This window comes from Henckelia pumila, unplaced genomic scaffold, assembly GCF_033568475.1.
Source record: "Henckelia pumila isolate YLH828 unplaced genomic scaffold, ASM3356847v2 CTG_254, whole genome shotgun sequence".
Classification (NCBI taxonomy): domain Eukaryota; kingdom Viridiplantae; phylum Streptophyta; class Magnoliopsida; order Lamiales; family Gesneriaceae; genus Henckelia; species Henckelia pumila.
Genome location: NW_027331784.1, coordinates 335,356 through 348,910, shown reverse-complemented (window position 1 = coordinate 348,910; position 13,555 = coordinate 335,356). Strand labels below are relative to the sequence as shown.

The following is a 13,555-nucleotide window of genomic DNA, read 5'->3' as shown; positions in this document are numbered from 1 at the left end:
ATATGGCCCTCTCATTCTGCTACTGGATCGCCCGTAAATCTTTATATCAATATTTTCAAATAAAACGATCCAATAGATCGAATTGCATAATATAATAAATAATATATTTATATTTAAATTTTAAAATCTAAAAGATGTATATATATATACAAAAATATATATATTTACCCTTAATTTTGATACCCTGCACCCTAGGGTGCAGAATAACATGGGCACCGTTTACGTGGCGGTTCATGATTGGTCAGCCGTTTTTTTTAAAAAAAAAAATAAAAAATTTGTGTGGTTGTGGGCGCGCCACGTTAGCAGGCGCCCATAAATGTGCAGGGTAAGGGTCTGCAGAGTATCATTTCTGGATTTACCCTGGTTTGAAAACTAAATAATTATATAAATATATTAAAAATATCAATTCTAAAATTTTTTAAATAATAAATTAATTGCTCAAAAAAATAATTAATTAAAAAAATTCTAAAATTACTAAAATAATATTTTTAGCAAAGTAGAAATATAAATTTCAAATGATCATGTATATATAATAAAATATTAAATTTAAGGTTTTAACATTAAAAAAAAAAAAATCTTTTTCCAAATGGAAGAGGAGTTGTGGACCTTGTGGTTGCGTTGCGTTCGGCCACGAACATCTATTCCGAGCGTGTTGACTAAGATCTCATTCGAATCCAAGTACTAATGTTTGGCCTATAAATTAATTTAGCCTATTACTTTAATGAATTAATTAATTTATGAGTTAATTCATTAAGTATTTTAAATTTAATTGTTGGCCACCGTAAATTAAAGCTCAAAAAGATGCAGTAAAGAATCGACCGACGACCAATAACTTGGACAGTCGAGGAATCAGCTCAAGGAACAAAGAGAAAATATTTGCAATTTTAGTCTGTAGTTTTGCTTTCAATATGCATATTTCTAGTTTTTAGTTCTAGTTCAACGTTCCAACAATTAATCTAGTTCATTCAACTTTCAAATTTAACATTTCATTAACTTCTCTTCATCGTAAAAATAATGTTTTCGATTTTTAGTTACATAATCTTGTATTCATATCATTCAAATATTAATTTCTACATTATTTAATTACATTGGTTATATTTCGGATATTTGCATCCCCGCCTGAGGAAGGTATAACTGACATGTCAAATTTATCACGTTTCGGAATCGAAGCGTGTCATTGACGTTGTTTAACAATTCAAAATCACGAAACAACAAGTCACGTAGTATATGAAATAGGCAAAAGTCAGTTTATTACATAAATCATAATTATTTTTATAGCGAAAAACGCAAGTGCGAAAGCGATAACGTAGTAAAAATTAAAACTAAAACAGATGCTTGAATCTTCATGTCTCAACTTAATCACGAACCCAAAACAGGTGTTGCTCGTCCTCTTCTATGTTCTAGCTAATCTTCTTCCATATATTGAAGAGGGAAATAAGAGATGAGTGTTTGGGAAACACTCAGCAAGTGGGTCCATATGCGGGTTCGGGGCAGGTCCCGGGTTTGGCCGAATATATATATATATATATATATATTAATAATATATAATTATATTAAATAATCAATACTTTATTCATAATTTGAGTTTATAATATTTTTGGGTTAAAATGATTTTAATATATCATGATATTTTTAATATGAAAATATATTATTATAAAATTTATTTAGTTCTTAATTATTAATTAAATAAAAAATGATACATTTTAACTTGTGAAAATATTTTTTGTCCTAAATATTGTTAATATAAATTTGAAAAATAAATTTAATGATTTTTTATTAATTTTTTAACTTATTTAAATTTTTTATTTAATAAAATTTAAATTATATAAAATTTGACAAGTCTAACGGGTCTAACCCAAATTAAATCCGTTGAGTCTGCGGGACGGGACGGATTCAAAGGAAGGCGGGGCGAGTATCAGGTTTACTCAAACCCACCCCGCTGTCATTCCTAGCTGAAAGGTCTCACTTGTATGGCCATAGGCCCATAAGCGGCATTTTTATGGTAATAAAAACATCAAAATGGTGGTTACATTTTGATGAGCACATGTGATAATTTTGGTAATTGTGCCATCAATGAGACTCTTCAATTTTTTTAAAAAAATTGAGCGCTGAAACGATGTTAACATTTTGGATAAGTCATGGTTCGAAAATTAGGTGAATTTGATGGGCATTTCAATTGGACCATTGTGTTGTTGTTAGGTGAAAGTTGGCTCGAAATTTTCGGGTCTTCACAGAATCGGGACTTACATTCGATTAGAAGTTATATTTTTCACTCTTTTATATATCATTAACCTGGTTAATTCCAGGATCAAGTTACCGACTCAAATCTAATTGATCCTAGAGACATTGTAATTGCTAAGAATTTTGTCTTTGATGCTTGCATGCGATGAAGGTAATTTTAAATTTAAATAAAACATCACTTAATTAATTATCTCAGAAAGGCAACTCTAACAAGTTCATAAAATTATTTTTTAAAAAAAAAACTCTAACAAAGTTCAGAAACCACACGAAAAGAACAAAACCGGAGAAAACGAGACTTTCTTGATCATGTTACATATTAAAATATTTACATCTGCAACTAAGAACATAAGAAATTATAGTACCTATGCATGCATGCCAAGAGATAATAATTTTTGGATGCACAAAATTTTATCTTAAATGTGTATCAAAAAGACCACTTCAAATAGAGAAAAATTACAACAACTACATGACATATGCAAGTTGAAAAGGTCAAATGAAGACTTGGCAATTATTATTAATAAGCATAAAACTATTATTGAATAATGAATGAGTAATGACTAATTAGAATTGTTCATGCATGCTTAGTATATATCTTGAATTGTTAATTAATTTAATGGTCACAATTCCATTCGTGTAGTTGTAATATTTTAACTGCATAACGACCTGTTCTGAATGTTGCATAGTATATATATATACGTAGTAGCTTGACTTGGCAATTAATTAATCAATTATTATATTTTCTGGTAATCCATCGATCCTTGATCTTATATATATATACACCATCAAACTAATTAATAAATACATTACAACGTGTAGAAATTAATCTTGATTAAATTACCTTGGTGAAATTAGAATTGATCAAAATTAGAGATATTATTCATCGATGGCAAAGTTGATGCTAACCTTAAGTCTGTTAGCATTAAGTTTGAGTAGCCTAGGCCAAGCCCATGAGCCAAGTCCCCTCCAAGATTTTTGTGTTGCCGACTTCAAAACTAGTGCAGGTATATACATATATACTGGCAGATTAATTTGTTTCCTAATTGATATTTTCTTAGATTAATTTCATGTTTGTATTAATTCGATCTTACTGCGCGCATGCAGTTAGAGTGAACGGATTTGCTTGCCTAGACCCCAAGCAAGTGACCGCAGATCACTTTCTTTTCAGAGGTCTTCATGTTCCAGGGAACACTTCTAATCCATTGGGATCTTTCATAAATCGCCCAACTGTTAATGAAATTCCAGGCCTCAATACACTCGGCCTCTCCACGGTAAGAGTCGACTATGCCCCTCGAGGTGTCGTACCACCCCACCGCCACCCACGGGCCTCCGAGATTCTCATAGTGCTAGAAGGGACAGTGCTCGTGGGGTTCGTGACATCGGATCCCGAAAACCGCCTTGTTTCCAAAGTACTTGCAAAGGGTGATGTGTTTGTTTTCCCATTCGGGCTCATTCATTTCCAAGAAAATATCGGACAAGGGAATGCTGTCACCATGGCCTTTTTGAGCAGTCAAAATCCTGGTGTCATAGCCATTGCCAATGCCATTTTCGGGTCGAATCCGCCTATAAACGTCCATGGTTTGGCCAAGGCTTTTCAGGTTGACAAGTCGGTAATCAACAAGCTGCAAGCGCCATTTAATTAATTGGCATATTATCATGACAGTGAACACATGCATGAAACTTGAACATCATCATCATCCTTTGGTTTAATTTCTTATTTCTTTCTTTCATTTATTATACAAGTTTATTTCATAAATTGAGGAGGCGTACACTGTAAATCTGACATTCATGATACCGACATAAATATCTGAACACTCAATAGACATAGTTGTCGATAACTTGTATTTCATCAAGCACCAAGGTTCTGAGTTTGAGGCGGTGTAAGGCCGAGATTATTTAATTTTAATCCAAGTATATTTAATTTAAAAATAAATATATTCGGATTAAAATTAAATAATCTCGGGCCTTACAGACGGGGTCTCAAGTTCAAGACTCAATTGTAACAATCTCCTCTCATAACTCAAAATATATATATATATATACAATTGTATTATCCTGCACATCTACCGCGTTCATCCATTGTGCACATAATGAGATGTCCTTCATCTATTGAATGTCATGAATTATACGTCTAATGATTGAGTGCCACATAAGCGTTGTTAAAATGTTAGGTACACGCAAAACCGCATAGAGAACCTGAAAGTGAATATAATCCCAATCTATATATGTATTTAATTTCCTACAAATCTCAACATGAAGCAACAATAGAATGTTCTTCTTCTAGGTTCTCTGTGGGGGTTGTTTTTGCTAATAAATCAACAAAGATGGGGCAATATGCAACAATTAGCTTGAAAAGTGAAAAAGGCAGCAGCCACTCCACGGTCTGTATTCGAATAGCTAGCATTAATGAATCGTTATCTCACCGATTCATCATCAGCCAACAATATCATTTAAAAACAAAAACAAAAACATTAAAAAAAAAAAAAAAAAAACCCTTGCACAACAAATTAATGACAATATTTTGCATTTATATATCTATATGACTATATATATCCCTATATCCTTAATCCTATTTATGTTCTTATTCAAAGGCCCGTGAGGCTCTCCATTTTTTGACTTTTAACAAAAAGTGGATGAAATAAAGAATCATACTTATCTGAAACGTTGAGATTTTAATTCACAGGATGCTTTCGGATCGAAAGTATCTCCTATTTAACGAAAAAATCTTGTCTTTTCCACCATCAGAGATACAAAATTCAAAAACGACCCAGGAATCAACTTTTCCCTAAAGAAAGAGACAGCTAGCTTCTCACTTATGGACTCAAAAGGGTCCACTCACCCACGAGTTCAGGGCAACATGAATATGAAGAACAACTCACAAACGTGAGTCTCGTTTGCAGAGAAACACTAAAAGCATTCAACAAGATTTGCATATCAAGCAGGGCCACCGTCGCTCTCATAAGATGCTCCGTTTGTTTGATAATTTGTCAAGAGGGGATAGCTAGCACAAAATTAAACTCCTGTTAAAATCATATGCAAAAAATTTCCCTTGCAGTTATTGTCAACAACTCTATTGTAGGTTAGAGTCATGCAGATAGCGTAGCAAAAGCTCGCACCACCAACCAACTCAAACCTATAATCTAGGGAAGAGTGGAAGAAGGAATGGGGAAAACAAAAGGCAAATAAAGCAACTTTACAACAACCAAGGTGTGATGCAATCCCACAAGTTTCCAGCCTTAACCATAACTATGGGTACATGTAGTTTCATTGTGAAGTTTAAGAGCATAACAATTAGATAGAACCAACATGTAATAGCTCAGAATGCTTCATGTACTTGTCATGGATGTAAAGAATTGTCCATTACAATTAAAAAGCGAAACACATACCAGAAAGTAGAAAACTATTGCAACTTTTCGATTAACTTACATTATGATCTTTTTATCTATAAATTTACAGGTGAAAGCCACAACACCCCAATTCAGTGGCCAACAAAAGGTTGAATAACCATCTGAACCCCAGAATAGCACATCCAAAGAAACCAAAAAAACCAAGAACAAGAAGTTGAAACCAGAGCTTCTGTAATAAAACAGATCCAAAATTCCTAACCAGACCTATCATCAAAAGTTTTGATCATGGACACCTCTCTGTACCTAGGTAGTGTCTTGCTTAATTTCAACACAAGAAACCACGATAAGGTGAGCAAGAGCGCAAAAACACGACCCCCGATGAGTCCAATAAGAACAGTTAAACAGAGCACGAGGTAACTCCAACTCATCCCAGATTCTGTTTCCTTTCCCCCCACTTCCTTGTTTGTGGCTACTTCCTCGTCAATCTCCCGCAAACCAACTGCATAACTTGAATCCATGAAATCTTCTGCTTCGAATCTTCTGCTCGAAGTAGAGGATAATCTGCTGGTAGTCTCTGATTCCCATTCATCCTCGCATCCTTCCGTTCCTTGTTCTTCGCATACGGCAACATCATTATCCTCTTGAAGGACTTTAAGACTTCCAAAGATGTGTTCTTTTCTTAAACTCCGAAATTTCTTTGGTACAAATAACTTCACCTTTGATTTTATTTTATCTTGCCGTGATTTTCTCCTCAGTTTTGCCACTTCAAAGAGAGACTTATCTTTCCCAATAACCACATCCGAGTCATTTTCCTGGTTCCTAAATCTCCCTTTAAAACAGGAATCCTCCACTATTTCCACCTCTGGTTGTATTTCATCGATAAGAGTAATCGGATATTGATTTGGTTTCTCAATTTCAATCTTTTGAGTCTGATGCCTTGATTCACAGCACCTTAAAGAAGGATCTGATTTGGGAGATCCCTCTTGCCGCTCGTTCCACAATGATACACCACCTTTCTTCTGGTCCACTCCTCTATCATCCTTGTGTCTTAATCTCGGAACCTTTTGTGCCATCCACATTAACCACCCTTTAGCCTTTGAACATGGCTTCATCAATTCACGCAGATGTTTCCCTGCACACTCGAGGAAACACAACAAGAACGCAGACATGGTAATTCCTACTGTTAGTTTCTTTGCCCCTAACGCCAAAATAACCACCAAAAATATCTTTACTCCCACCAAGATAACTCCTTTTGCATCCATAACCCTTTCAACACCACACTTGGTCTCAGCCCCACCACCATCACGATCTCTCACATCGATTTCACTCACGCCCGAAGACAAGTGCAAAATCGAGGCGCTTCGCAAGGGAGAAGAACAATATAAAGGTAATCCTGAGATTACCTGTGAATTCACACGAGAGGGTGACTGCGGAGGAGATGGGATAAGAGCAGGCGATCCTGCAATCACCGGATCGTCGACATCATTCTGGGATAAAGAAGTTCCACGCTTTTTCTTGGATGATTTTTGCAGCTTTTCTCGATTCTTGATGAATAGATCGATAAGGGATGTCGGAAAGCCCGTTTCCACCACAAGAGAAGAGCCATCGCGGCGCTTCTGAGACTTGAGCAGATGATCGTTCAGCAATCGAGAAATTCTGGCGCTCTTCACCTTCTTCCATGGGAATGGCATGGTGAGAGTGGCAGATCCAAGATGAAACTCACATCAGCAATGAGATTATAATTTGGCTACTACAAAATGAAATTTCTGAGCTGAGCAAAACCCCAACTCGAAGGTTTGGACATCTAAGAAGATAAATAAATTATTATTATTAGACAGAAAACAGACGAATTCAAGACCCTTGTCCTGAATCCAGAAACCAGAGATAGATAGAGAGAGAGAATTTGGGAGTTTTCTCTGGGGATTACATGAGGCGTTTGTTTATATAGCTAACCAAGAAATCAAAGCAAATTCCCTTGCTCATTCATTTAATTTTATTTTTAATTCATTTAGAAAGCTCAGAGTTTCGTTGTTTTTAGGACGAAAATATTAGTATTGTTTTAGCACAATATCAACGCACGTTTTCTAGTATACCACTCCATTTTCTATGTCAAAAATTTATTTTTCATGTGTTTAAGAAAATTTCAAAGATTTATGTTTTTTCTATGTGATCCAAAAATTATTGGTAGCTATAATGTTTAATAAATAGAGGTAGATTACTAAAAAAATTAAGAAATAATATTTAACCTCAATCCACACACACACACACACACATATAAGGTTATTATTTATTGAGAGTTTTAACAGGATAAAAAATATTTGAAATTAGTTTATTTATTTAATGATACGAGATTGGTAAAATAAAAAATAATAATATGAAATGTGAACATTAGATTATATATTTCAGATAAATAGCATTATATATATTTGGAATGCGGTGATAGTGTTGTGAGAGAAGAAATATTTATATGTATTAAATACGTTTGGGAAGTAGCCACGAGTTCACTTGCTTGTTATAATATAATATACGTACGAAACCGAACAAGAAAATAAAAGGATCATAATTGAATGCGTCAAAGGCGTGGCCTTGCTCTTAATGATTGTCCTTCAATTGAAAAATATTAGTAATAAAAGAATAAGATCATGTGTTATTTAAGAAAAACGATTGAGCGGCTATCACCATGGATGGTCTTGGATGCTTCTTTGTTATTTTTTAGACCCAAAATTTGTCATATTATATGTTATATTATTATTAACTACGTTTGGTGGAATGTCCAAATCATCGGATATTACCAAATGTTGAAAAAGACATCATAGCTATTGTATTTTAATTGGATCGGAATTTGATGCGGCTCGATCGCCTCTTTCCAATTTCAAATATAAATATAAATATAAATTCGGTGAAATTAACAAAAAAATAAATGCAATATTAGGGTCGCAAAATTAATTTTTTTAGTATTATTAATCCAATTGATAGAATATTGTAGGTCTAATAATACGTACTCAACCAATGAATAAGAAATAAGCTGTTTCTGTCTGACTCCATGGCGCGGTGGCTTTTAAAAGAGTTTCCTAACTAAATTGCTTTGGAAACTATGGGAAAAGGTGCAGCCAATTTGGACACAACGCATGTAAAAGAAGAAAAAGCGATTGGATCAGCAAAAGAGACGCTATTTTTTTTTTAAACGACAAACAAATAATCTTAAAGAATGATATTGTTTTCTAAAAGTTAAAGAAAAGTTCACGCCAATAATTCAAAGAATAAACATTTGGGATTTTAATGCAATGAAAAATAATGTAAGAATCAAATTTATTTCTAGCTTTAAGCAGCATGCAGAAATTAATATTTAAATTGAGGTGCGGGGTGTGTGTGTGTGTATAATCTATTCATTAATAAAGCAAGAGATGTTAATATAATTCGCTTTTAGTGAAGCGTTTAGTAATCTTAACACATTTTAAATTTAATAACTATAATTTATTCTTAAATTTAAAATTAAAAGAAGGAAAAAAATCATTATCATGAATTTAAGAACAAAGTATACATAATACGTACATTATGTTACACACTTTGGCTCCGCTTGGTAGGTGTGATGGGATAAATAATACATAGATAAGTAATATAATGTAATAAAAAATAAATAAATAATGATAGTGAATATAGTATTTGATTTGATTGATGGATTATAATTTATTGATTTGATTGATAAAATTTATATTAAAAAATGACAAATTACCATTTTACCTTTTTAAAAATAAAATAAAATATGAAAAAATTTTATTTATAAAGGGTAATATAGTAATTTAAATTAAATAATTTGATTGATGTAAGATAAATAATTGATGATTTGATTGATGTAGAATAAATAATTAATAGATGGATAACTAATAAGATGAGAAGAACGCGAGATTTGATAGGATAAATTATACACATATTAATAATATAGGCTACAAACGGAGCCTTTGTGTACATAATAACTAGTATCTGCAGGCCCAGAAGATGATTAGTAATGGGATAGTGATTCATACATGCACGATGATCTTCTCGTCAAGTCATTTCAGACAGATAAAATTGGACTAAAACTAACGTACGTAAGTCATGTTTCGGTTCCCCTTCTCATATATATATTCAAATGAGAACTATATATATATTTGAATAATATTAATATTTATCTTATCTTGTTGACACCAAATTTAAACAAAAATTATAATATAATATTAAATGACGATCGTACATGTTATCGATTTCTTGTAACTAGCTAGCTAGTAGTACGCATTGCTCCTAGTAACAGCGAGACTTGTGCTTCTTGGAAACAGGATTTCATTCATCTTCTGGGCCGTTGCATTTTCATAAAAATCACAAGGTTCTTCTTCATCTATCGTTCCCATTTTCCCTATCGCGATGCTGTAACTCCTGTCCATCCTAGGACAATATTGTTTCGCCGTATCAAATTTCACTTTGCATTTCTTGGAGATGGATCTATAAAGCTCATCTACATCCTTTTCCTTATCAGCATCTTGTCTGCAGGTCGAACTAGATCTGGCGAAGTTTTTGGGAAGGGGGGTTATATGAGTTGCAGAACCACCAACTTTGCCATCAAAGTTAACCATGGTGTCTATGTACAAATCTCGGGCTTTGAGCAGAAATCTCTTGGGTGCACCAACATAATGCCTCAATCTGCTCTGCCTGTTTTCTATTAAGCTCCTCATGATATCACTATTAATTAGTACAAGCTAGACTACGTACTTATAGTCAGAAATAAGACCATAAGCCCATTTAATTTTCGTTCTTTGTAAGAATTGTGTTGTTGATGCTGTTTTTTGGTTTATTTGGGTGAGAACAGTCGTGAGTTTTCTTTGAATAGTTTCTAAGGTTCTGTGTGTTGGAGTTACATATAACAAATGACAAGGACAGAAATCCATAACATTTGTTTGGGGCCTGCAGGCCTGGGGTGGGCCGGGCCGGGGTTATAAAGCAGAGTTTGTACACATCAAGATGGACCAGTCTTAAAGCAATTTCTTGAAAAGAAAAAATACAAGAACAGCAAATACCCCTCTGCCTAATTTCCACATTCCACTACCGCACAAAAGGAAGGATTGGAAAATCAATTAGGTATTTGATTCGTTTTGTAAGTTCACCAAAAAAAGAAGGGTTGCGAGATGACAAGTTAAAAAGGGTCATCCAAATTCAAAATCTGCATTATAATCAAGCTCACTGATTACAATGGTAATTAGGAAGATTGCAGAAAAGCAAAAATCCCACTCGTTCCTACAGGAGAGAGAGTCAAAGCTTAAAATCCCCCCAAAAGGCACACCTTTTGTCTCTTCTTAATTGATACAATATATGTATGGTCCTTTTTTTTTTTCTTTTTAACATCAGCTTTAATTCCTCGTATATAATTATTATTCTCTGTTATTTTTTGGTGCATGCAAGATAAAAATGCGGCAATTAATCCAAAGGATCAGAAGTTGTGGTCCGATGGCCTAGCTAATATATATTTCAAGGATAATCCAATTAAATATCGGTCATATTTCAGTTTCAAACTGCTTCACATACATTACATAAATATAACGAGATTATGTAATTAAAAGTAAAGACCATGTTAAAATTTATGCTCATATTATTGGCTAGCTTTCAACTCACTAAATCAAATTATTTTTAACAACGTCCACAACATGGCAGCTCCATTACAGATATATAGAAATAGAAATAAACAAAAACGAGGAAATAACAAATTGAGAATAAAACGAAAATATTCAACAGGCCTCTTGAGATATTTAAAATGCATCAGAAACACAAGATATATATATAGCCTTGAAGTTAATTATAGAGGATTTTGTTTCAAGACCGGTATCTAACTCGTTGGCCTCCAACAAAGCCTAGCCTTCTGTAATATATAGATAATACAACAGAACAGTTTATATATCTCTTGAAATTTGTTCTAATGAGGAGAGAGCATTTAGATTTTATTTTTTTTCAACAAATTGTTTATCTGATCATTAATTATTTATGTTTCTATTACGTACTTTAATAGATGAGTTAGACGTAAAACCTTGTAGCTAAGTGAAGTATAGTAGCTACTAGCTAGCATTGCAGATGTTTAAATTCGTTGAGTTTATAATTTATATGATGTAATTATTTGTGTTTTTGGCTGAAATGCTAGAATTACTATCATATTAATACGTTCCTATGATATTAAAATTTTGAAGGATATAATTATATTATTTTAAGCATATATTATTTATGATACATTTTTAAAGCGAGCGAGCGAGCGGCGTCAAAGATGGGTGGTTGGACGTGGACAATGAGTTGAGCACGGGGTACAGTTAAGCTAACCTAACCATTGAAGAAAAGGACTGGTGCTTGCTTTCCATTTAGTCAAAAGCCCACTGGTTTGGTTTGGGTTTGGTTTGGTTTGGTTTGGGTTGGATACAAAAAAAAGGTTCCATCAGGTTCACTCGCGCGCTAGCAAGATATGGAGCCCAATCTCTTCCAATACGGCGTCGTGGCCTTCATACTCTCACTCATCACCCAATCCAACTGTCGGGATCTCCGCCCATCGGACCACGGTCTAGCCTATCAAGAAGGCTCTCCACGAGAAAACGGCACGCTCGCCTTCTTCGGCGGAGCGACGCCGCCGCCGCTACCACTGCCGGAAGCGAGGAACATCAGCGACACGTGGGGGAACGAGGACGGGAGCCGGAGATCGGATCACCTGAAGATAGGGTTGCTGGTGGGCAGTGCGGTGTGTGGACTTGCCGGCGTCGTTTTGCTGGTTGTTTCAGGAATCGTATTCCTCTTCAGGATCCGGAAAGACGATGGAATCTCGTCCACATCAGCTCCCACCTGCCCTCGTAAGTAAGTAGTTTTACTTTTGTTAATGAGCTGTAAGTGTAATGATTATGATTGATTGTTGATTAATTAATAATCCCTTTTTTATAATAAAAAATATTATGGTATGGTCTGGAACAAAACCATTTACTTATTGTTTTTGTTCAACGGAACGTTATAGATACTAGTTTATATTGAAATGTTAACAAAAAATCAAATCAGAATCGAATGAATTCCATCTCAATTGAAGCAATAGCTGGGTCAAGTAGGACTTTAATTTGGTAAATAATACACACTTGCTTGGGTCGATCCATATCATAAATTTCATTCCGTGCATTAAAATTAAGTAAATACGTTGACGAGTTAGTTTTTTTTTTTTTCTTTAAAAAAAGTCCATCTTCTTGGAAGCCGGCCCATTAAGATTAACAGGCTTCCAAATTAGAGTGGGCTACAGGTGTGTTGACCATCGTCAGAGTATAATGATACCCCCCATTTGACTTGGTCACTCTACCCATCTCTATCTCAGGAACGAACTATTCTATCATACATTGACGAGCTAATTATATGTCTCAACGAAAAGAACAATATCTGCTTTTACGTTTTTTGGGTCAAAACATATTATCTGAATTCCCATGTTTTCTTCCCTTCAATAATTTCTTAAAATGGCGAGGAGAACAACTACATGGGTTGTTTGTTAAAAACCAAGGATTAACTATGATGTCGTAAGATTAGGCCTCATTTTCTGTATCCAGATCAATCATTTTTAGCATATGTTTTGAAACTTAAGACCACTCATCCAAAGTCCATCCTTGGTCTCTAACCACCCCCTTTCGACCACACAAAACAAAATCAAAATAATATTTTATTTGATTGATTGATTGATGAATCACATTCAAATTCGACCATGGTATCTATAAGGAAATTCATTAGAAGATTACTTATTTATTACCACCTAAACTAAAAGAAAGCTTTTACTAATTTTTTTCATTCAACCAACTGCAAGCCCAGAGTATATATTATATTTTGACTGTAGCTATGAGCTAGGGGTAACACACACATATATATTGAATTTTAGAGGAGGGGGGGGGGGGGGGGGGGGGGTGGGGGAATAGAGGTAAAAATAAGGTAAAACAAGTGCGATG

At 34.2% G+C, this 13,555-nt stretch overlaps 3 protein-coding genes across 4 annotated transcripts; 2 read left to right on the top strand and 1 right to left on the bottom strand.

Annotated features, from left to right (window-relative positions):
• The first annotated feature begins 3,089 nt into the window (after positions 1–3,089).
• On the top strand, positions 3,090–3,881 carry LOC140870793 (putative germin-like protein 2-1). Of its 2 annotated transcripts, none has more exons than XM_073273197.1 (2): positions 3,090–3,236; positions 3,343–3,881. In XM_073273197.1, the coding sequence occupies exons 1-2, from the start codon at positions 3,125–3,127 to the stop codon at positions 3,879–3,881; spliced, it is 651 nt and encodes a 216-aa protein (XP_073129298.1). In that variant the 5' UTR covers positions 3,090–3,124. The 2 variants fall into 2 exon arrangements, with proteins under 2 accessions (XP_073129298.1, XP_073129297.1); XM_073273196.1 differs by having other exon boundaries at positions 3,090–3,242.
• Positions 3,882–5,589: 1,708 nt separating this feature from the next.
• On the bottom strand, positions 5,590–7,954 carry LOC140870782 (uncharacterized). The gene has a single exon (XM_073273180.1). The coding sequence runs from the start codon at positions 7,274–7,276 to the stop codon at positions 5,840–5,842; it is 1,437 nt and encodes a 478-aa protein (XP_073129281.1). The 5' UTR covers positions 7,277–7,954; the 3' UTR covers positions 5,590–5,839.
• A 4,010-nt stretch (positions 7,955–11,964) lies between these two features.
• On the top strand, positions 11,965–12,757 carry LOC140870783 (uncharacterized). Its single transcript, XM_073273181.1, has one exon. The coding sequence runs from the start codon at positions 12,058–12,060 to the stop codon at positions 12,442–12,444; it is 387 nt and encodes a 128-aa protein (XP_073129282.1). The 5' UTR covers positions 11,965–12,057; the 3' UTR covers positions 12,445–12,757.
• The last annotated feature ends 798 nt before the right edge of the window (positions 12,758–13,555 follow it).